General features: G+C 41.0%; 2 protein-coding genes across 4 annotated transcripts in view; one reads left to right on the top strand and one right to left on the bottom strand.

Moving 5' to 3' along the window:
• Nucleotides 1–14254, bottom strand: part of EXOC5 (exocyst complex component 5) — a 27684-nt gene extending 13430 nt beyond the window's left edge. For 2 of the 3 annotated variants that reach the window (XM_086748119.1, XM_086748118.1), the window contains exons 1-5: nt 14124–14254; nt 8948–9039; nt 5248–5395; nt 4649–4843; nt 362–426 (exon numbers count right to left, since the gene is read on the bottom strand). In XM_086748119.1, coding sequence (XP_086604245.1) covers nt 362–426; nt 4649–4843; nt 5248–5395; nt 8948–9039; nt 14124–14150 — 527 coding nt within the window. In that variant the 5' untranslated portion in view covers nt 14151–14254. Of the gene's footprint in view, nt 1–361; nt 427–4648; nt 4844–5247; nt 5396–5959; nt 6107–8947; nt 9040–14123 lie in introns of those variants that run through there. The other variant, XM_086748120.1, reaches the window with a different exon arrangement.
• On the top strand, nt 14149–24104 carry AP5M1 (adaptor related protein complex 5 subunit mu 1). Its single transcript, XM_086748415.1, is given in 14 exon segments — nt 14149–14425; nt 15231–15270; nt 18233–18522; nt 18525–18600; nt 18602–18704; nt 18706–18780; nt 18782–18871; nt 20406–20633; nt 21289–21348; nt 21351–21418; nt 22173–22258; nt 22361–22476; nt 22730–22826; nt 23933–24104. Coding segments are annotated over 14 exon segments (1689 nt in total). The 3' UTR covers nt 24016–24104.
• Nucleotides 24105–25298: the final 1194 nt, after the last annotated feature.

A 25298-nucleotide genomic window follows, 5' to 3' on the forward strand; every position in this document is an offset into this window, starting at 1 on the left:
GTCATGACTAACAGGCACTCTACTTAAAAATGAAAACATGTAACACAAAGATGACAGAAAAGTTACACGCTTTATATCCATAAAACCTACAAGCATCTAATTCAAATCTAGCATTAAGTCAGCACAGCAAAATTATCCCATTAGAAGTCTGTTAAGCAGTTTAGGATGTGTATGTAAAGACGATCCTACAACATGAGTGCGTGAACACAAATTTGAGAACAGAAGAGAGAATTAAGCACACAATCCATCTCAAAAGCTACATGAATCACTAAGTACAGCACCAAAAAAGTAGACAAGGGAAGCATCAGAAAATTATAGCTATGTGAAGTTTTTTTTAAGAGATGTTCAGATAGAATTTTACCTGTCAAAAGGCAGTTCCTGTGCAATCAAATGCAGTTTCTGAATAATATCAGCTGCCTCTTTAATCTGTTAAGAGTAAAACATGACAGAATTATTAAAGAATGTCTGACTGTGGGCTGTTCCTTTCCTCCACTGTTCAATTCTCATACATATAGTCCCTATTTCTAAAGCTAACTGAGTTGATACACCCATGGAAGAGATCATCCCCTTAAAGTTCCTGTATGTACTTTTATGATGCTTAGGATAATTTTCAACATAAAATTCTATAGGCCAAAACATGATTAAAAGTCTTCAGTTATATGTTCAGACTGGGCATGTCTGTGTCTAAGTTACCTGGACAAATAGCCCATTGCTGTACTACGCCAACATAGCTATACAGCTTGCAGACCAAAGATCCATCAGGGCTGGTTAGATCAGAATGTGGCTAGAGCGATCTCACAAAAATTTGCACCCTTACGTTTGGGAATAAAATATATAACTACACAGAGTTGGCTGAACTGCAGCATTATACTTTACAAGCGATTAGGATGAAAGTCTTACTGACTCACACCCAACCAGAAGAGATATCTGTTGAACTCAGAACTGAAATGGCTAGCAACCCTTTCAGATACATCAGGAAAAGCACTGGGGAATTCTTTGGAATTGATGAAATTAGCTGTTATAGCTGTATCCAAAAAAGGCTTGGCATAGAGAGGGAAGGAAGGGGAAAAAGGGGATCAAAGCAGAGTGTAGCTGGAGAAGCTCACGTTCTCCCAAAGAAGGAGAAATGGAAGCTGTATTAGAAATTATAAAGCAAAGATCATAATCAAAGGTAGTTAATCATGCATCTAACACAATATGAAAAGTCTCATGAGTACAAAAGCTAACAAATAAAGTTAATGCAGCATGCAAATTTCTGCTCTGTCATGGATCGCAAAACCTTTTATCATTTATTCTTCCACGATCAATCAGCATGGGAAACGCACGTAGTTAGCACATAGGGACTGTTTCACTAGGCAACTAAAATTATAGAAAAGATCAATTTGAAAATGTGAGGAACACAGCTGGTTGCAACTGAAGTTCAGTGGATTTAAGCACACAGTGTTGACTGGCCCAAACTGGACACAGCTCTAGGATGGTTTTACAGGCTTTATTACGCTGTCTGGCTGACTGGAAGGCACCTCTAAGGGGGCGATGAAAGCTCTAGCTACTACATTCAAGCAAAACCTTTATCAGTTGACACAACAGAGAACACGGAGAACATGCAGTTTATCTTGTTCTTCCTGTTGGTCATGTTCCAGGGAACCGGAGTGAGAGGAAAGGAAGTAATGAAATCCTATTCTCCCACCACTTAAAGCAGGTTGGGATTAAAACTTCTGCAGAACAGAACAAGACACACAGGTAATAATACAGAGCAGAGGCACCACGCTAGTTGGTTGTTCAGCAAAAATAGGGGCTCTCATAAAGTATATCCATTCTGCTTATTAAGATGAGCTTATGTTTTGAACTGTCAGCTTACAACAGCCTCTTAAGTCAAAAGCAGCTACGCTCCTCAAATAAATCCAATGAAACAGAAGTTATTTCTATTAGCTTACAGCAACCTTAATACCTAGCTAGCAATGTGATCGATACTGATGTCATTAGAACAGTCTATATATTAGCAGTTATTCACCAATGCTAAAAAATAAAAAAGAAAATGAACAAAACATCCCACAAATGCAATATTTTCTTTCTCTCCTCTTCACACAATAGCTGTTAACTAACTTAGATTTTATTGAATTCAGAGCCTTTTCTTATGCACAGAGGCCATGACAAATCAATTCTCCATGGTTTCTGCTTAAATCCAGACATATTTCATTTTTAATTGATTCAGGCTTCTGTAAACTATTAAAACAAAACACATACAGGTTCTGTAAAATACAACTTAAAGGCTATAACATATCTGGAAAAAAAAAATCAGGAAAAGTTGGGGACAAATAATGGCAGAATAGAATTTTAATGCAAAATATCTTTATGAACAAGTTAAAAGGTGCAATGGAATAATGCTGAGTGCAAAACATAAATGGAGAACAGCATGTAATAATAGTAAACACATTAAACACAGGACATGCTATTGCATGATAAACAAGTGAGCTGCTATATCATTTTGATAGTTTGATTGTTTTAACTGGAGTGATTTGCTCACTTCAGGACTCCTGAGTACAGGAAAATAATTAGTTAGCAGTGCAAGGGAAATTATAAGGAGTCAGAAGATGAAGACACACAATACATAGCATGAGGTAAGACAGCAAGAAAAAACCTTCACTGAGACAGTAAATTAGAAATTGCTCAGTACAGCTAGAAGAAAATAATGTGGGAAGCAACAACTTAAGTGTAGGGGAAAAAAGAGAATCCAACAGATTTTTAAGAACTGACACTAATGAGAAAAATGTGAATTCCCTAGGAAACAACTGCATTATAATTCCTTTATTACCTCTCCTTTCACAGTATCCGCTGCCCTCAGTGTCTCAAAGAAAAACTCACACTCACGAGGGATGGCATAGTACAAAAAATCCTAACACTGTCCAAAACACTATCTAAAACCCACATCAGTTCAAAGATCGGAAGATACTGACAAAGAATTACGGTTCTACATTTAAGAACATTTGTTACTATCTTACACTTTAGAACTATTTTTAGTTCAAAGACGCATTAAGATGTGATAGCACATGTCTAGGCAGGTTCTTTCACAAACACTACTTCTACTTACCATTCAAACTAGGAGGCAAAAAGCTGCAGAACAGCACTAACCCACCTTCACTGAAATTAATCTCTGTAAGATAACTTGGGTCGAGAAAATCTTGTTTGTGTTCCCACACACTTCCTCTACAGACTGGCACAAGACTTCTGCCCTTTACTACATTTGTTTTCCTCCAGATCTGCTGAATGTCTTATTCTTCAGGGTGTCTAAAGCTTAATTTGTTTACCAGTTTCCAGGTTTACCCTATTTACCTACCAGTTTTTTCAGATCCTCCACAGGAAGTATTATGAAACTTTTAACTCACAAGTGAAGTGGAAGTTGAATTCTACATGAGACTCTTCAGCAGACAACATAATTCTCTTTAACTTATGCTTTGCTATTTACTATGTTGCCATTAAATATTTTTTAAAATGCATGTTTTACTTCTACTAAGGAAAACAAACAAACAAACAAACAACCCCAAACTTATGCAAATCTGGAAAAAGCTGTCCACAGAAGAACTTTTGTTCTGTTGAACCCTTTCTGTTTTCCTTGGAAGTCACGGAAGTTTATGTGCTTGCTCCCTCTTTGATTGGGGCAAACTATCAACTGTTAATTACCTTATATCCACAGACCATGAATCAAAAGTTACTATGCAACGGACTTCTTGAGAATACAATTATATTAAATGATTAGCTCTTCATCTCCCTGAGAGATACCTTCAGCTCAGTAGAGAGGGGATGACTGTTAACCTATTCTCAGGTCATTTATGAGTACATACTTTTTGCTGAATGTACAACCAAGCTTTTGCTGTTCCCACATACTGTAATTTTTTCCTGACTACATTCACATCACTGCACAGAATTTAAGGAGAGTGGGAAGATTCTTCAGGACACACCTCAAACAAAAAAATAATCTCAAACCAACAACTTTACTTATCTTTCAACCTGCATAGGGAAATCTAATTATGTCCCCTTTTGCCTCCAGCTGGACACTTTCCCTTCAGTTTACTTCTATTAGCCACACCATTCAGATTATATTTGCTTCATGAACATAGTCTTGAAGCATAAGAAAAACAAAATGCTTTAACATTTCTTTGAAGTTTTCCTGCCCGCTTCCTCTAAATTCAGAGGGTGGAGACATAACCACAGGACTACACAAAGCCCAAAGGCATGCTGTGACAAAAAGGTATCCAAGGCCAGTGGACTGACCCAACAAAGTAAAGTTTCACAAAGAAGTTGTATTCAGAAACGTTCTGCATTACAGGGTGGATCTGAGGCAAGGGGTTCAAAGGAAAAAGGCAGATATTGTAGGCACTCTAAAGATGCCCTCCCAGCATTTCTCAAATCTCTGATAATTTCATAAAATGAAAAATGCCAACATTGCCACATTAAGCATCACTGAATACAAATGCTTTATCAGCAATCTGCAGCCTAGTGTTGTTAATTTACATTTCAGAACAATGAAACTTTAACAAGTCAGTCACTCACTGGTTTGAAGTCTGACCATGGTAAGTCATGGTAGCAGCTTGTAATTAGGGCAGTACCGCTTATTGCTTTGAACTGCTTTCATCCCGCTGACAGCTCTTACCTTTTCAGAGTTTGTAAAAACATCAGACTTCAGCTCTCCATCCAGAAACTCATTAAAGTATTTCATCAGCTTCTGAGCCTCCACAGCCCGTTGCCGTGGCGTATTTACCCCCTCCAGTTGGTCGCCAAGGTGACAGACCTTAGTTGCTACATAGCTGATGTGCTCATCTAGTTCTTGGAAATGTTGGAAGGCAACCTGGGAGAACATAGACACGGACACAAAACTCATGATTTCCCTTTACTCTACTTTAGGAAACATGAAATTTACTTCAGTAAGAAGCATGGCAAAAGCAGGCATCAGCTTTCCAGGTGCTATATCTCAGAACTACAGAACTACTCAGAACCACAGAGTACACGCAACTGCTTATAAGTTTACTGTCTTCCTTTAAACTATTGTGAAGACTCGCTACTTTCTGAATAGCTAACGCTCATTAACGCAACATGCAGATAAGCCCCCTTTGACAGGGGAAATCGTTTTCCCTCAAACCCTCTTTATTTTTATCTCAAACAGTAGCGCGCTGTACCAAGAAATGTTAATGGAGCATGTGATGATTTTAAAACTTGCACAGCTTAGCACCGACTATACTCTTTAGATTTTACCTGGTTGCTTTTCTGCAGCTCTTGTACTCTCTTGGCAAATTCCTTTGCTTCCTTTTGGCATTGTTGTTCTAGTTTCTCCACTTTTCTCTGAATCCTTTCATCCATTACTTGTAATTCTTGGATATGATTTACAAATTCTTCCAATAATCTGATTTAAAATAGAATACAGGAAAGCAGTTTGAAAGACATTGTCTTCTGCAGAGAACTTAAAAAACCTCAAAGAAAACAACTTGCCTACGAGGCTGATATAACCATGTCTAACTTAAAAATGCTATTTTGTTTTAAACTACATTGCCCTAGTTGTGTAGAACTCTATGCCTACATAAAAACTATGTGATCACATAAAAGGTAGGCCAGGGGAGAAGAGAAAAAAAAAACAATCACCCAAGAACGTGGCTCTGCCACAGGTACAAAAACCCCTGTATCCCCATCTTCCATAAATAAGTCTCATAAGGACAAAGACAGCTTAAGGCACCACATCCTTTAAATGTAAAGGTTATAACAGGAAAGTATTTTCTATTGTACATGTTACTGTAAATTTGTAAATCAGTGTCCTATTAATAGGCAATGAATACAATCATATAGTCTCATAATATTGTTTTGGTTATAACTATGTTGCTCCCTGACTTCACTTTTCTTCCTATAACACATACCACTTCAAGGGTTTTATTTGCGTCCTTTCCTATCATTTTGACTTTTCTTTCAGACTCACATTTCACTCTTCCCAAACACAGTACATCTGAATGTATTCCTAAGTTTCCTCTATTCTTTCCCATTCTTGTTTTTGTCCATGCTGTCCCATTCCAGTCATCTTCTCAGCTTGTACTCTTCCAAACATCCCAGTCACTGATGCTCAGGGAATGGATTATTCACAGATCCTCTACAGCCATAAAACTCATCCTAATAACGGAGATCATGTGGAAGACTTGAAAACTCTGCTGTCCAGGTTTAATGTTAAAGCAGAAGAGGAGAGGAAATGGGAATTCCCTCCAGGGAGGTATTTCTGGAGTAGTCAGGAATCTGCATTTTCACACATACTCTGCTCAGAAATATACTGGGAATGTGAAGCCCTCCAATCTGGAGTGTTGCTGAAAGGCAGAATGAGCATGCTGTTCCTCTCCTGGCTACCCATGCACAGGCTAGAGACTCTCAGCAACCAGAAGGAAAAAGCAAAACACATTACTCTACCTTCCCAGTAACTACTACAGTACCTCTCTTAGTCAATATCTAGAGCTTTCTCCAAGCAACAGCTAAATGATACTAACATGATTCTCTTTAGTCACACGGAGGGTCACCGAATTTTCAGTTTTAACTTCTGCTGCTAAAATGACTGGCTTTTACCCCGCTGCTTGGAGCATGTGAACTGCCTTTCTGCTCACTGTATTGGTCTAAAAACCTATTTCAAGTGATAGCTTTACAACAGTAAGTGCCTTAAAGGCACAGCCTATTAATGAAAATTGGATTGGGACAGATGTTTATTACTTCTTTCCTCCAGTCCCTGCTTGCCAGAAGCTCAACGGTAAGCATACTGCATTAGATTCCACAGAAAATCAGAAGAAACAGAAGTTTACAGAAGTATTTCTAAAATAAAATTTAAACGATAGTAAGTGACACAAAGCATACTATCAAACAAAAGCCTAGAGAAGTGCAGATAGTTTCTATTCATTTTGACAAGCTTTTTTTTTTTTTAAACAAGTATTGTTTTTTGTTTTTTTTTTTAAACAAGTATTGTGCCAACTCAATATTTATTCAGCAGTAGTAGTATATATTGTGAGAGAGGAAAGAATCTTCAAGTTGAAGAGGTAGCTGCTGGTCAGGCTTCTCAGAACAGAAATAAAGAATCCAACATTCTTTCAAAACATCATCTTTAAAAACAGAAAAGAAAAAACATAAACCAAAAGGTCTGTTTCTTTTTGATATTAATTTTGGCTCCCTGCCTAATACTAGAAGATCCCACAAGAAAAATATTTACTGTTGCAGGATTCTCCCACTTTTCCTAAAAAATATGAAAGTGCTTCGCAGAAGTTAACACAAGCAAACCAGCAGAAATACAGATGGGTCAAACTGAGTTGGTATTGGTACAAATCATTAACTATCCTAAAGCGCATACTAGGCACAGCTGTGGGGAAAGAGCTACAGGAAGCAATGTCATGCATTTCCAGGATTCTTCCTGCTTAACCCACTAACGTAAAGCTCTGCTTAGGATACAGGCCCCAGATTGAATCTCAAGGGTTCAGCACCTTGCTAGAACTCCAACAATATCCTTTCTCTTCTTGCACAACTCCAAAGAGCCAGCCTGCTTCAGAAGGAATGTACTTTGACTGTGCTAATGAAGCATTTGGTATTCGCTTGCGAATAACAACCGTTTATTTATGAAGTAAGTAATTCCTAAACTTCTTAAGAGTTCTAGCTCAGGTTACTACAAACAATCTCAATCTGGAATAAGATTGTGTGGATGAGAAGTCACTAAGGAACAGCTACTGCACTTTGAATTTGTGTCACCGTAATCTAAACTAATATTCAGGTATATATAAGCTTTTTGTTGACCCTGCCAGCTCAACAGCGTTCCAATAACGGGAAGAAGGTCAAGCTCATCTCCCAAGCTATAATCAAGTGAAAAATGAAAACACTTAATTATGTCTCTAGAAAAAGTACCAATACTGGTTTAAAAAAAGCTAAAAAGTAGCACTATTTGAAAGAGCCACTCTTTCTGAAACAAAAGAAGATCCAGAGATTTGGAGAACAGAAGCTTAATGTTGAACATCGCTGTACAAAATTGTGCATCTGAGTTACCAATGCACCACTCGACGCTGGCCCAGTAACCAGAGAGCTGGCTCCTTAGGGTGAGGTTCCTCAATGGAGGCAAACCAGCTCACCACAAACAAGAGAAGGTCCTGCACCACCTCCTCCTTCCCCACTTCCCCTCCCCTAGCCTTGCTCCTCTCCACATCCGCATTCCTTCTCACCACCAGCTCACAGACACACAGCCTCCTCCCTTTGCACCTGCTCCCAGGCTTTTCCAGTGCCCCAAAACTGCTAACCCAACTAGAAAAAAAAGTTGATTTATTTTCCTTGGTAGATTAGCTTATCATGAGATCACATGCCTACAGCTAGCTCAGGATGAGCCATCACAGTTTTCAGCTAAGAGCAAGGAAGAGGGGCACAAGCCCAGCTCCATTCAGCAGCAGCAAGCTGCTCACTTGATTCAGACTATACCGCACAAATTCAGTTTAAAACAATCTAAGTCAACATTGCCGTGTGCCTGCCTTTCTTTCCATACTACCTGTTCACATCTTTTATTTGCAACAGGACTGTAAACTGCTGGGTCTTACAACAAGCCAGCTCAGGGAGCTAAACTAGCAAGAAACTCATTAAATTGACTTAACTATCATAGCAGTGAAACCTTGTATTAGGCTTTAATCCGGCAACTCTCGTGCTTTGGAACATTCATGTCTGACAAGGACAAGCAACATCAATTCTTCATTCAAAAGGTCTAAATCAGAAAGTGACTTTCCCTACTCTTGTTACTGAATAATTGGTTCTGAATAATTGGCTCATGGTCACAAATTCTAGCAATTCTCCCAAATGAAAACCTCCTTGGACACACACCAACACTACACACAGGTTTTTTGTAATACGTGCAATAAAACCGCACAACTAGAGATATATTCACTTTGACCATTATGCAATTTTATTTTACCTTTTCGGATCAAAAGCTTCTCCGCCTCTGGAACCTCCTCCAGGTGTTCTCCATGCCAGGCGTTCAATGTATTCATCTGCCACAAAAGGCTCCTAGCCACAGAACAAAAACTCCTTACAATGTGCCACAGCAGGTTGTTCCTTAAGCAGCTGCTTCCACATCATTTTGAAAGCATTTGGAAGCTTTACCACAATCAAGAGCAAGTACAGTGTTGACAATTACCCCGTCACCTCTTATGTTTACATATTTATTATAAAGAACACTGTTCTTAATATGGTGGGTTTGAACATCTAGTCTAAAGGTTGTCAGACTGCTAGCAAAGAACTGGCTCTAAATCACCTGTCCTGTTTTCCAGCTGAGCTTATGGCTTGTCACTACAAAGCGTCTGAATCATGGAGCAGCTACACTGATTTGAGATACTACATCACAAGACCCAGCCATCAAGCTGTGCAGCAAATCAGATAGGAGAATTGATCTGCCTAAAAAAATTACATGGCAAAGTAAGTTTTCTTTGCAGTTGCTCAACTCTCCGATATAGTTCACAACATGGCATCATAAGCAGAACCAACCAAGGTGCTGCCCTATGGCAAAAACAGTGCGAGATCACCACTGGACACTACGCAACACCAAACTGCAGCTGCAGAAACAAAGCAGATAAAAAGGAGAACACCAAAGCAAGCGTAAAAACAGATGATGGACCTGACTTTCCCAGGAAGGAAAAACAGGGCACGAGTGTTCCTAAAAACAGACAGTTACTCTAGTTTCTTCCATAGAAATACCACACAACGGTGAACAGTTTTGGATATTTTTCCACCCAACAATGTTTTCTGAGGGCAGAGATCCTCATAATAAGACCTAGAGCTCCCATTTCCATTGGCCTTTTACTTAAACCAGCTCAAATATTTCTTCATATAGTTAATATTAAATACCCAAAACATAACCCAACATCTATCCCTTAAAAAAACTAGTATTTATGACTTCAGCTTCATTGGTAACACAGCAGTATCGTTTAGGTGCTAGCACCCACACTTCTAAGATCGGTAAGCAAAGTATTCTCTCAGCCACCAGGATTACAGGGAAAGCTTTTAAATTACACGCAGCGACGGTTCTAAAACTGTGAAACACAACCCAACACAGAGCCAGGATAATTATGATAATGGCACATGTGAACATACCACCACGGCTTTTGATAAAGCTTGTTTTAAAAAAAAATAAAGATAATAAAAAAACTCCAGACCTCCACAGGCATCAAATCAGTTCTTGTGTCAGTAGGTCTAAAATCTTGTCAAAAGTAATAGGGAGGGGAAAACCAGCATGACAGTATTACATGAACCACTAAAAACAGGGATTGGAAAGCAAATATGACCAGTCCAATGTTTGTCATTCCTCAAAAACACATTATGCCCTACCCAGTCAGGCCCAACTATTAAACAGAAATATAAAAGTTTTAAAACATACTTTGCAACAAGCTGAATCCTGCAAGACAGGACAGAAACTTCACTCTTTCAACAGACCATCCAGTAACTCCTCATTCAAAGGCTGACTAGAGTAACCATGTTTTGCTCAGCCGCTTTGGTTAAACTTCAAAAATAACTGGATGATATCAGGTACAAACAATTTCTCTCAAAGTCACTCATCTCTTTAACCCAGTTTTTCCTGACGCACCATGTTAAGCTTCCTTTGTGCGAATCAAAAGTTGTAATGCAGTGTTTTCATACCAAGTGTAAACTCTCTCCTTATGTCATCTTTACATCCAAATATTTGGGAACTTTCTTGCAATTTTAATTATAGGTGAAATGAGCCATTCAATACAATTCAATATTCCCTTCAGGGGAGTCCTCCAGCTTCCTAACTACCTTACGGCTCTTCTCAGCACTTCTCCTTTATATGAAAATCACAACCACAGTCTTTCCTCTGAAGATTCCATAATTCAGCTGGAGTACCACTCTAGTTACACGGATACCGATGCTGAGTACAGCGCTATGGAAGAAACCTCTAGAAAGGGTGCACTGTTCACTGATGCTCTGTGTGTGTATATAACACTTTTTACATTTCTCCCTTCCTTCAGATGTTCACACTAAAAGATAATTCACCTACACACACATAATGACCTTGACTTTTTTTTTTGGCAAAAGAGTTTTGTTTTTTTTTTCTACAAGCCTACCAAAGCCTTCCTACCAAAGGAAATCTGATACACATTCCCTAGACCCTCCAAAAAAAAAAAAAAAAAAATTATAATGCCAATCTTGCTCTATCCACTATGCCTCTATACTCCTCTAAAGCTCCCTCATGGGTATGTGTACACAGAGTACCTGCAGCTCCCTCCCCTGCATCCCAAAAACCAGTCACAAGGCCAAACTGAACTGTCAGCAGCCCAGTCCCCTCCAAGGCCCTTCCCACAGCGTGGGCACTCACATGCATCCCCCTCTTCTGCAATACACATCCTGTCTCCCACTCTGCCTCTCTCCTTCTGCAACACCTACTCTGCAAAAATTACAAACCTGCACTTTGTTTTAACAATTTGACACACCAGCAAAGAGTCTTAATTAGTTTAGTTAGACCTAAATGATGTCAGAATCACTGCTATAAACAGGTGCAGTAATATTTTAAACGAGTCTGTTTTTCAAGAACACTTACATAGGAGTAAGTGTACATTAAGCCTGGAGAAGAGGAGGCTCTGGGGAGGCCTTAGAGCAGCCTTCCAGTACATAAAGGGGGCTACAGGAAAGATGGGGAGAGGCTGTTCAGCAGGGCCTGGTGTGATAGGACGAGGGGTAATGGTTTTAAAATAGAGGGAGGCAGATTCAGATTAGACATTAGGAAAAAAATTTTTTACCGTGAGGGTGGTGGAACACTGTCCCAGGTTGCCCAGAGAGGTGGTGGATGCCCCATCCCTGGAAACATTCCAGGCCAGGTTGGCCAGGGCTCTGAGCAACCTGATCTGGTTGGAGATGTCCCTGCTCCTTGCAGGGGGGTTGGACTGGATGGCTTGAAGGTCCCTTCCAACCCAGATCATTACATGATTCTATGATTCCAGGAGTCCTGTCCTTCAGTTTTGCATCGTATAAACCCTGTTCTGTATTATTTAAGAAATAGCAACCGCAGGGTTATTATGTGCAAAATACTGATCAGCCGAGAAACAAAATGAGCTTTTTCTTCCACGTTTTCACAAAGGGTGTGCTAAAAACAATCTACTTGATTTATAAAGAATAAAGTTCAAATGTGTCATTTTAAGACATGATTTCACAGGCTCCACTGCAAATCCAGAAGTTTTTGGTTTTGTTCTTATATCGTACCTTCCATATACACTTGGTCTTTTTAATGCTATCTTGATAACAGGGTTACCTACAGCTGACAGCTTAACTCCTATTTTAAGTCTCCTATCCAGTTCTGCAGAAATTGCTGAAAATCAGCTATTACAAATGTCATTTGCAAGTCCTTTGCCTGTTATCAGATGAGCCCCAACAGTCAATTTCTTCACAGCTTTGAACTTCCCTCTAGCTCTAGATGAATTAATGTGATCCTATCCATTCAGCCAATATTACCGATTTAATAAGAGATATGCCTGAAGTGGCTGATAACCCGGTTTGATCCAGCCTGTATAAATGAAACTAAACTGGACCTAGCACACTAAAAACCAGTTAGAACCAATCATTGTTAACTTAAGCTTTGCGTTATATGAGGGAGAATCAAGTCCGTGTCGTGTCCATTTTCAGCACAGATCCTTCCACACGGTGTCACATACCTATGCTGAAAATTAGTTTCAAACACACATTCATGAAAATATGGCAATCAAATACCACCCTCAGTACACAGCTAAGGGTTACTCCCATAATAAGCACATTTTCTTACTCTAACCTATATGGCAGTGACTTCAAACTAACATAGTAGGCAACATTAATTTAGTGAACATCAATAAAACATCTCTTGCCTTCGGAGAGAAAGAGAAGCGAAAGCAGGAGAGAAAGATATACTGGCTTCCACACTGGAAAACATTATTTCAAGGCCTATGTCTACGGAAAGGTCTCAACTACTTTGCAGTTTCATCTTTATTGTTACTGCAAAAATGAAACAAATTGTTGCATGACCCAAAACAGAAAAAACCAACAGTCTTCCTTCCACATCCAAGGTATCTCACATTCAACATCCCACAAAGAACAGAACCACTGTGTCATCTGGTTGATAAAACAACAGACTCCTAGGACAGTAAGAGAGGTGTAGAGAGGGTATAAAACCTGGCACCTACCTACTTAGAACATGGTATTTTAGTCTTGCTATTTTTTTAAGTCATGCAAGTCGAAAGCTGTGAGTCATAACACTCATGTGTTATCAGTTAACAGTGAATCATAAATACAAGTGCACACAATGCATTTACATCAACCACAGAAAAAGGAGCTTCCAGAGAAACAGGAAGACCTTTCCTGAAGGCTGGGCAAAGCACATCCCAGTGTTAAGACACCAAATGAACGACCCGGCTTTTGAGTGACTCAGAGCAAATATAGGATACCTGGTCACGATGCCACATCCCTGCGCGCTAGCGAGTGGGGACAGACACTTTCTTAATCACAGCTCACATCGTGAGAGCCTGCAGTCCAGGCCAGGAGAGGAGAATTTACCAGATTTTTGCTATGTTCCTGCCTTGTTCGTGCACGGCCTTGGGCAAGCTACTCGGCTTCTTGTTCCACAGCGGCTAAAGGGAGGGCAAAGTTATTTCCTAATGTCAGAAAAGCAGAAGCTGCGCTGAGATACCACGGTGTCAGGGTCAACCGGGTGTGTGCCTTCGGGAGAAGGCGGCTCACGTTATCCGCTGGGCCTGGCGTGGCCTGTGACCCTGCCAAAACCGGCACCCCACCCGCTGCCAAGGCCTGCGAGCCCCAGGGGAAGGAGGCCCAGGCACCGAGGGCCCTCGCCTGACGGGGGCTGAGGGACTGCACCCCCTCCCCCGCCTTTCCCTGTTTTCTCAGCCACCTACACCGACACTGACACCCCGTTTCCTCAGGCGCCGGCACCCCGGGTGGGACGACCGGTTTCCTCACCCCTGGCCTGCCCGCCCGAGAAGGAGCTCGCCCGGGGGGCGCGGAGGGAGGAGGCCGCCGCATCCCCTCAGAGAACCGGCCGGCCCCGGCCCCGCCACCCCCTCCCGCCCCCGGGGAACCCCGGCGCTGCCCGCACCCACCTCGAAGAGCTCGGCCGTGGTGGCCATGGCCGCAAGGAAGGCGGCGGGGCTCCTCAGCGACCCGCCACCGCCGCGGCCGCCCCGCCGCTGCCGCCCATTGTGTCCCGCCGCCCCGGCACCACCGGCAGCAACCGCCGCGGCGCCGCCTCCGCCCGCCGGAAATGGGCCTGCGCCGGGCGGCCGCCACCGCTGCGCGCAGCTCCCGGCCCCTCCCCGGCCGCCCTCAGCGCCGCCGCCGTGGCCCCGCGGTCCCTTTGGCTCTTTAGGCACGACCCCGGTACCGGCACCGTCGTCTTCTCCAGGTAACGGCGGGGCGCCGGGCCGGCTGCCTGCGGGGAGCCGGGGGTGGGAGCGCGGGGCCGGCGGCCTGGGCAGGCCCGCGGGGCAGGCCGGGCCCGGTGCCCTCGGCGGGGGCCGGGGCTCGGCGGGGGTTTTCTGACCGCGCTTCTTGTCGGGTGTCTGGTCCCGGTTAGGTGAGGGGAAAGAGAGAGAAAAGCTGGCAGGTGAGCACCGGAGGGCGCCGGTGTTTCCAAGAGCTGCGCTGCGGGCCCCGAACCCGACGCAAAAACACCGAAATAGTCCGGTGCCTCATCAGTCCCCGCTCTCGTCAAAGCCACTGCGCATTTCTGAACCCCGTTTTGGCATTTTCTGCGTTCAGATTATATGCTTTTAGCTAAAGCTTTTTTTTTTCTTACAGCTTCTTCATTTGCACAGGACTTATTTTTTCTCTGTTGGTCTTTCTGTTACTGTAAAGGTTTTACTTAGCTCTTCTCTGTCCTTACGTGGAAAAAGACAAGGTAATCATTATGAAATACTGTCAGATGAACAAAATGGACAAAGTAGAAAGCATATATTTGCTTATATTTTCCTTATATTCTGTTCATATTTTGTACTTTTTGACAAGTACAGTATTTTCAGGCAGAAATTTAACTTCCCTTTTGATTTTTATTTTTGCATACAAAGACAGTTTTTTAAGTTAGTGAACCAAAGGAGGACTTTTTATTCAGAACTCTTACGGAGTTTTAAGTAAGACTTTGAGCTAGGAAGCCTTCTTTTGCTGGTCTGGCAAAATTTGTTGCCATTTCTGTGTGCTGTCTGTGATTTCAGAGGACTCGATTCCAAAGAATGAGAGGAAAAATAACTGGAGGTAGGAAAAGGAAAAATACTGAGACCTGGATAAAGAGGTGTGACCTACAGTCCTAGTCTGAATTCAGTAAAACTGAAGAAAGAACATAGAAGGTGGCAAGAAAGAGCAAGTAGGCTATCTTACATCTTCAGGTGCAGACAGATCTCTACATTGGACATTCCTCTGATTGTTTTAGGATTAGTATTACGGTCCTTGTATTACCTACAAGACTAGAGATGAGGCCTACCCTCTACAAACACAGAGAAAGAGAAAGCCTTGTCCCAAAAATCTGAGAGTGTAATCACCGCGGAGGAAGGGGGAGGCTAGCGACAGGGATATGTGAAGTAACTTGTCACACAGTAAGCGGCAGAGACAAGGAATAGGGCTCCTTTGAAAAGGGCAAACTATACTTGATACTTGAAGTGATTTCCAGACTTAGATCTTTCAAGTTCCCAGAGCAGATAATAGGGCTGTGGAAACCCCAAGTTTATCCTCCTAACTGACCTTAAATTCAACAAAGCGCACAGACAATATAAAGAATGCCAGATCACATGGAAGCTGTTGGTTTCGGGACTTACGCACTCAGCTGGAGATACGTGAGCCCTGATCTTTAACCTCAGAGAAGACATCTGGGACATCAAAGCATTCCACTTTTTTTGAGCTGGTCATAACTTAATTCAGGCAACAAGTACGGCCTCTCTCTTGAATCACCGAAGCTCATTCATCCCTGGAAACTTTCATCTTTAAGTTTTCATCACTTTCTAGAAGGGAATACTGAAAAACTGAGATGTGAAGGGCTAACTAATCATCTAGTGACTCAGCTAAAGCTGGGAAGATTCAGTGGGAAGAGGAGAATATTGCTGTGGTGCGGGGACAGCTTCAGCAAATGGAGCAGGCAGTCTGGGACATCAGTGGGACAAAACTAGACTGAAATATCTCCTCTTCCTTTGTTTTTAAAACATTGACCAAAAATAAGAGATGCTCGCCAAGGTTACATGTAGCCTCTTATCAACAACCTTGCTCTGGAAGTCATCATAAATTTTCAAGCTGCAAAACAACTCTTTTTCTTTGCTGTTCAAAATAGACACGAGACTGTCATCTGTATCCTGTTTACGGATCTCGTAGCTCTGGCTTCTTTCTGCCTATGCTTGCTTTTTCCTTACTGGAAGAAAAAAAAAAAAAAAGAAACTGTAGATGCCTGATTAAGAGTCAAACAAAAAAAGCACAATCACTGAAAATAAGCCTGAGGAAGCGTAGTTGCCTCCAGCAAGAGACTCTGCGACTCAGTTAAGAAAAGATGGTGTAGGTGGGACTTAGAGGCAACAGGAGAAGAACCATGCAAGTGTTGGGGAGCAGAAGGGGAGCGCTGCATATGGAGGTCATAGATAAACAAAGTACCACATTGCTGGGATTACAAGTTCCATGACAGTTTAAGAAACAATCTGTCAATGTGTCCTTAAAAAGATGATGCAAAAGGAGAATAAATGAAGGCATTTTTTTTGCTTCTGCGTTTTTTCTCCCATGTTTGGGTGTAAACGTGGCTCTGAGTGCAAACAAACATGCAACCTGAGAACAGATGATTCGTAAAGTCGTTTAACTGGTTGCCTGGTGTGTAACCCGTGATATGCACTTCAAGGGGCCATGGATAACTCCTAAGTGAATCCACAAAAGAAAATGTAGAAAAGCTAGCCTGTTATCAAACTTAACGTAAGAGAGTCTCAAGGAAGTCTGCAGTTCCAAAAAAGGATGAAAGTCAGTGCATTAATGAAAGTAATAGTTTTTCTTTTCTTGGCTGTTTATTAAAAGACAACTCTTCAGTTCCTCTTGATAGATTTAGGTTAGCTTGAGAAGAAATTCATCCCTCTCTCCTTTAAAAAATAATACTGCTTCAGAATTTAAAATCCCAGACATAGCATGAAACAGCTAGTGTGATTTTTTTCAAGTATTATCTCTAGGAAATTTTAAATGAAATATATACATTGATGTAACATAGCAATTTAAATATATATAAAACCTTGCATCTCTGTGACATTATGATTACATCTTAAATACTTGAAAAAAAAAAAGAAATGATGAAGCAGTCATAAAAGCTTTAAGTCACATATATTGCACATGCAGTGTGGAATGCATTTTGCACCCTCCCTCCCCCTCCAACCATGCTGCCCTTGGTGGAAAAATGGGACTTGGGTACAGTGAAATCTTTTTGGATTTATAGTACTGTAAAGACTTATCATTAATCTCGTTAATCAATTAAAGCAACTGCTCCAGATCAATTGTGTAAGCTCAGAACAGCAATGAAAAACCTGTATATAAGTAACTACCATTATACTGTCTCATAAATAGAGTATTTAGTAGAGTAGCAAAGCTGTAGCAGGACCATACGATGTCTAGGCAAAAAGCTGTTGTAGTTGAATATGGTTACGTGGGACATCCTGTTTCTTAAATGTCTGAAAACTTGTCTTCGGTGTGATCTTGCCTCTTAGAAATATTTCACTGTTGAAGTTTCTCTGCACTGGTGTGAGTCGTGCTTGGGTTCCTTAACGTCATTTAAACATCCCATACCTTTGTGCAACAGGAAGGGTAGACAGACAGATTCACCTTTTATTAAAAACATGACAGAATGTATTTGCTCAAAGTTTCCAGCAAAAATCCACCTGCTAGAGTGAATCCTAATTACTCATGAAGTAGTTCTCGTGACAAGGATTTTGATTCAGATCCCATCGCTGTTTCTGTCAGGACGCTGCTGGGTTCTACTTACACAAGGTTACTTTTAGGATCAGTGGGGTATTTGGGAGTTATTTGCATACCTAAGAAAAACCCGTCCTTGATTGTATTGATATTCCAAGGATTTTTATAATGCTTTTGTATTCTCTCACAGCCAGAAAAGGGATTATGGGGTTCTGGTTCTAGGAACTCTGTTGGTACGATATTTTGGGTGGGAAAAGATGAGTAGCGCTAAGATGCTCTTATTTCCGTGTCACAGACGTTACCCCACCATTGAAATACGCGCCGAGACCTTCAACGGGTCAACACACGTACCTGTACCATCTGACAGCGCTTTTCTCAAAGCCTTGCTTTTTGAACTGAGATGCGTAGATGACCATATTTTTGTGGAGCATCGAGATACCTGCACTCAAATCAATCATTCGTCGGTATATTCAGTTTGCACTGAAGGAGGGGATCTCTGGCCAGTGGTTGCTTTTCAAAAGAGCGCTCTGATATACGCTTGTTGTCCATTCGTTGAGGAGACCTTGGAGCCACAGCCACCCTTTCTACCGTTAGTGGGCTCTCACGAGGACTCGCTCGTCTGTTAGGCATTGTGGACTACATCTCTCCAAGTCAGAAGAATGAAGCTTCAAAATTTGCTTATACGGGCCTGTCCGCTTGGCACCCCCTTAAACGCAAATATACGCAGCTTAAACGGCTCGTTTGATGACATTCAGAAAACGCCTGCAGGATGAGAATCAACCAGCTTGGAGATCTGACACGTATGAAGGCAAACCTCAGGTTAATGCCTGCTTCACTGCAAAATGATGTAGGTGTGGTGGAAAAATGGTGTTTGCAGTAGGACAAGAGAAATGTTGTGGACGTGTGGCAAGTTTATGGAGCTGTAAATTGCAAGGTGAGAGCATTTAATGTGTGCAAGTCTGGCCAAAGTATTTTTCATGCAAGCACACTGGGAAAATAAATACTCATGGCATTTTACTTTGGTACGTCATCAGTGAATACTGTAACATTTCAAAGTATAACGAACTATTACGTATTAGACTGATGCGCTAGCAGTCTTTTTTATTTTGATCTTTACTGTTTTTTTTTTTTTCTGCATGCTTCTTGCATTTTTTGAGTAACTACTTATGGGACTTAAATTTCCAGCAGTAGCTATGTTGCATGTATTTTCCCAGTTTTTTCTTGTTTTAAATGAAATAGGGAGAAATCATTTCATACAGTCTTCGCATACAGAGACTACGAAATGGTACTACTAACACCAAGTTTATTTCCAGCTGTCTAATAGGCGTTAAATAATTACTAGACAGAGAATTTCAGGATGACTCTTCTACAAGTGCCTTTACGTGAGCATTTTTCATCCATTTTCCTACCAAATGAAAGTTTAATCTTCTGTCCTACTTTGTTCTATTATAACAACATTTTGAATCCACAGATGATGTTTGTTTGGCTGACATAGAACCGTTGCTACAGAATCCAGTGAAAGAAACTAGTTGTATTATTACTTTGAATGTTTTTGTATGTGGCAATGGTTTTCATTGTTTAGTATTAAAAATTGGGGAATATTGACTAAGTATATCAATAATAATGATGAAATACATTAAAATTTGTGTTTTCTATAATTGATGTATTTAACATTCTTTGTTCTGGATTGTGCTTAGGAATCACACCATATTATCACAATACACTGTATTTTTAAGAGGAGAAAGACCTAATAAAGTGGATCGTGGTAATTTAATTATTTGCAAGGGGTGGGATACTCATCTCCAAAGGAAGCCAACCCTAAGTACTGCGCTTCCGGAGACTGGGTTATTTCCCACCAGCCATGCTGGTAGGGATTATGTGGGTGAACAGCTTCCTGCTCTCAGAGGGACAAGTTTCGAGGTCATCTTGCAGAGTGGATGGCCTTGCGTAAGAAGAAAGCCCTGGTGTAATCACGCACTGCTGAGCTGGCACACGGAGGGACGAGACAATGGATGTGCTGCACACGGTTGCCGTGAGAGAGCTGACATGGGACCGCAGTGGCCATTAATAGCCTGCTTGAATCCATTAAGCGGATGTTGTAAAAGTAACTGAATTAATTAGACTATCACCAAGTGTGTGTATGTAACATTCATAATGATGTAGCTATGCAGTAAGTCCTTGGCTTGCTTATCTGCCGTTTTCTTGCTAAGGAGTTCTCAGTTGAGACATGACCTTTGAAGGTCCCTTCCAACCCTAACCATTCTATGATTCTATGACTTGGCTAAGACTGCATCACTCGCCCTGTTGTGGGAGAGGGAATGGGAAGGGGACTTTGTTTTGAAAGTATTTGTCAGTACTGATGTTTGAAAAATTTTAGTGTGATTTTTTTAAATGCTTGAGTTCAATTTTTGAATGTCTAATTCTGACTTAAGGGAAATGTTTCAACTTCTTGACTTCATTTTTTCCAGTGTGATGTAGAGGGATCTGCGCCAAATGTAACCCTCAGTTTGAATCTCCCGACCAATGGTCCTCCGCTCCAAGATACCGTGGTCCGTTGTTGTGTGACTTCTCTTGACCCTGCCATGCCGATGTCCAGCAGTGTCGAGCCACTGGGTGACTCTGTGTATAATGGACCTTACAAATTTCCTTTCGTTCCTCCTTCAGATTCATTGAACTTGTGTTACTACACTTCCCAGGTAGTATCTGACCCTGGTTATTTTTCAATATTCAAACAGGAATAAAAATACCAGTTTTGTTGAACGTATCTGAATGAGTTTCAGTCTGACACAGGCAGGTAAAATGTTTTTTATACAATAAACTGCTTGGAAGGCACTTCAGGACTTGACTCATCTGAGTCTTGTTCAGGAGGTGCCAGTATCTTTGCTTGGCATGGCTGCTCTTACTTTAAATCTTAGAATCACAGAATGGTTTGGGTTGGAAGGGACCTTCAAAGCCCATCCAGTCCAACCCCCCTGCAAGGAGCAGGGACATCTCCAACCGGATCAGGTTGCTCAGAGCCCGGTCCAACCTGGCCTTGAATGTTTCCAGGGATGGGGCATCCACCACCTCTCTGGGCAACCTGGGCCAGTGTTCTACCACCCTCAGTGTAAAAAATTTCTTCCTAATAGATGCTTGAACAAGACAAAATCTGTCCAGGCTGAGATGTCAGGTGCTTATACCAAAAGTCTATGTACTGCAAGCAGCCTGAAGAGTTTGGCATAGTCAGCAATTAGTATGTTTGTTATTTTTAAAAGTGCTTTAGCAATTAAACCAGTATATAACTGATCTTACAATGATGGTGTTAATTTCTCCAGAGAATGATTTTTTTTTTTTTTTTTTTTTTTTTTCCAGGTTCCTGTTCCACCGATTTTGGGATGTTACCCAACTCACTGAAGAGGGATCACAGTTAACCGTTAAAGCTTCACGAAAGCATAAGGAATTCTTTTGAGTACTGTGAAGCTCATATACCTTTTTTCAACAGGTAAGAATAAAGAAATCCTAAACACATTTCTCCCTTTTCTCTGTGATCTTCCTGAAATTAACCTGTCAGGAGTCAATATGACAGATTATGCTCCGTCAAAGTACTGCCAGCGGACACCAAACTTGCAAATGTCGGGAAGCCCCCTCGAAATTACGGTAATTTCCAGAATACAGAATTGTATGAGAATACTTGGTACCATTCTGTGTATTTCTGTTGCACATCATGTTTCCCTGTGCTATTTTTTCACGTGAGACACTGCCACGATCCTCCAGGTGGATTAAAGTCTTGAGATCACTTCCAACCCAGGTTTACCTGTTCCTTAAGACTGCTAATCCTAGCTACAGATCAGCTTATCAAAAATACAGTTATTTAAAATTAAAACGATAGTTTTCATTTAAGCCTCTCTGACAACTGCCATGACTACGCTGTCACATAATTATTGTGAAAATTTAAAGATAAAATGATACTAAGTTGCTGATGCTGATCGTAGTCTTGGTGAAACGCTACCAGTGAACTAAAGACAGTAAAATATCAATAACTCTTTTATGATTACTAGGCTGAGATCACAGTGATTTTCTCCTGCTCTGTAATTTCTTCCCATAAATTAGCGGTGTGCTCAGACAGGTATGATTTGTCTGTATGCACCTAAATAATGTCTTTCAGCATTTTGTCGCGTTCTTTAACAAAATGGATGTTAACAAATACAGAATGATACTAATTCCAGTGGGTTTATTTCTCTTCTGTCATACTGCAGGGGCCTGGTCGCTCAACTGGAGTACAAAGTTAGTTATGGCCAACTGGATTTGTTGCGAGAGAAGAGCCTACTGGTTTGGGTCATCGGTAAGCAGAATACCTCTGTGCACTCTAACTTCCTCCCCAGTCAGATTTGTGTAGTGTAGGCACAGCTGTATAATTTCTTATAGATGTTGTTTCTGGCTTTAGGATAGAAGTTCCCTAAATCTTTGGAAGCTTCTCTGACTGGAACCGTGTCTTTTGGCACTGTAGGCAAAGAGCACCCAACTGATTATGTTTGCACTGGGAGCACTGCTTACGTAAAAGAAAGTTGCAGGCTCTGTGAAAAAGAGGCCTTAGCAGTATTTTTTTTTAATTATCTTAAATTGGCTATGAAGATATGTTGATTTTACATCAGACATAACTGTTAGCCGCTCTGTTCTCAGCATGGAGCTTTCCGTTTTCTTGCTTACAGGATTTCACATCCTGTCACTTTGGAGGACACTTGCACATAAGAGCACATAACACATAAGAGCACATGAGAATATGCATCTGATCGTGTTTTCCCTCTTTCTACAGCTGTATTTTAGGATCTCAGAATTCACACTTATTGGATGTTATGTAGACCAGCATTCTATTCAGATCTTTGCACCAGGAAAACCCAAATTTACTGCATGTGAGTTGCTAAAAATGTCATTTATTTAACTGAAGTGACTTTATTTGTTTAGTCATTTATTTAGTCAGTGACTAAAATTATGTAGCTAGAGTTGGACAATGCTTTTTCCTAGTTTGCTTGGGATGTCCCAGAAATTTTGTTCTCTGCGTTGTTTTGGGGTTTTGGTTTGGGTTTTTTTTTTTTGATGCTTAAAACATCCCTGGAATAGGCACTGGCATCTCCCTTTCAGATGAAAGCTTGTATTACTTACAAAGTCAGCCTCTCTCTTGGCTCTTTCTCCTTTGCCCTGTGATGTTTTACTGCGCTCTGCATAATGGCAGAACTTTTATTGAGGGGGCAGAAAATGCCTCTCCATAGTCTGGCCTCTTGGTTAGGACACGTTTGTCAGAGACGTGATACGTGGATTGGAAATACCCAGGTAGAGAGCTCAGCTCCGGCACGCAAGGTGTGACTGTTGCTCTCAGTGTCATCACACCAACGTCCCTCAGTGGATGTGGTACTACGCTGAATCTGTGAAACCAGATCTGCTTATTTTTGAGTTAACATGTGACTACTTCCAAGTCTGCCCCAAAAACATACTAATTGGGTAGGTAGGTGCTTAATAAATCTGAGTGCTACTGTCCAATGGAAGCATTTTATTTGTTGCTCTCTATGTTGCAACTTCTGTCAGTCATGTTGTCAGAAGTCTGTGAATGCCTTTGGAAAACTGTGATCTACGCTGTTAATTTAGTGACAGGTCGCATTCAGTCCTAAATGGCAACACAAAAAAAGCAACATTTTCATACAGTATGTTTTATATCGAGTATGCAATTTATATTCATGGAACGAAATCCAAGCCATCCACCTGCTTTTGACTTAACCTCTGTTTGAATTTTAAGCTCATGACTGATACATTAGTAAAGGTAATTGAAGCTGAGACTTTAAATGTCTTATTATCAGAAACGATTTTCAAATAATAATAAGAGTCTTACAGTTTAAAGAGGCCATTGTACCTTTTCTGTAAACTGGTAAGGATGGATTAGTAGTCTCTTAACTGGGATAAAGGAATGTCTGATTGTAAGGCACCCTGTAATGCTTATTTTTCTTGCTTTTTTTTTTTTTTTTAGCCCAGGAACTGATTTCTTCTGATTACTACATCTGGAATTCCAAAGCACCAGCACCTATGGTGTACAAAACCTTATTTGACTAATTTGATTGTGAATTATTTTTGTATTTAAACAAAACAGACAGCTAATGAGAGTAATGTCATGATACAGTGAAAATAAATATTCACTTGTACTTTTTGTATGTTTGCTTAAAAATTTATGTTGAGGAAAACCAAAAGAAGTCACTTCTCTTAAAAACATTGGTTTAAGTCCTAGATAACAGCTTAGAGATGACAGTTTGAAATGTACTTGCCATGACCATTTTTACTTTCCCTTATAACATTAACTGGTACAAAGTACCTGGTGATACAGATGCAGACTGGTAAAATTGGGCGTGTCTCCCAGGAGGACGGCCAGTTACTTGAGTGGTTTGGTAAACCAAAAGAGCTCATGGGATATGAAACCTTTCAGTGTCTTGTTCCCATTCTGAAGTCACAAGAATGTGATTAGACTCCAGATTAACAGGACAGGTAAAAGCAAAGGTTCTGTTATTATCATGAGACATGTACAGAATATGTGCAAGTCAATACTTTACAAGAATTTTAAGAGAGGGAATAGCATGAGTGGCGCTTCTCAAAGTGGAGATAGACAGGAGTCTTTATTGCCTCTCTCGGCGGAAGTGATGAGTTCCCTTTCATACGTGCCTGTGAACCGCATTGCTCCGAAAGCTGGCGTTAGTGAGGATCCAGAGGTGTCAACCTGTTCTTTCAAATCACAGCACTAGCTCTGAGCAGGCAAAACCAGCTAAGATGGCTGGAGATTCCAAAGAACATCACTGAGCCATTTTCCATGGAAAAATAGGCGGAAAAGAAAAGGACTCAATTTACAGAGGCAGACCTCTAATTTTGAGAAGAAAATTGGTATCTGCAGGAACACAGGAAATGGACTTTACAAGAGTTATCAGGAAATGAGCAAATTCTGAAAGGCTGGTGAAAAACAGAACCTGGAGAGCAGCACAAAAGAAGAGAAGAATGCTGTCTAATAACCGAGCGTGCCGTTTGCTCCTGCGTACTTCTTGTTTAACTGTACGCTGTGTGATAAATAAGATCAGTGATTATGTAAGGAGAAAAGTTTTAAGCTATAATTTAAGAAATACTTAGATTGAGATAGTATTGGTTGGTTAAATGTTCTAAAGGATGGATTAATTCACGTGAAACATGCTGTTCAGCTGAAACTGCTATGTAAACTTACAAAACAGAGCTGTGCTGTGACCCGTTTCAGAGGTGATGTGTCCATTTTAATGAGCAGGCAAAAGGTGAATTAACGATTTCATCCAGAATCCAGCCCCTACCTGTTACAGTCGTCTGCATGCTTGGACACCACAACG

Source organism: Chlamydotis macqueenii, chromosome 5 (genome assembly GCF_036417535.1).
Source record: "Chlamydotis macqueenii isolate bChlMac1 chromosome 5, bChlMac1.mat, whole genome shotgun sequence".
NCBI lineage: Eukaryota > Metazoa > Chordata > Aves > Otidiformes > Otididae > Chlamydotis > Chlamydotis macqueenii.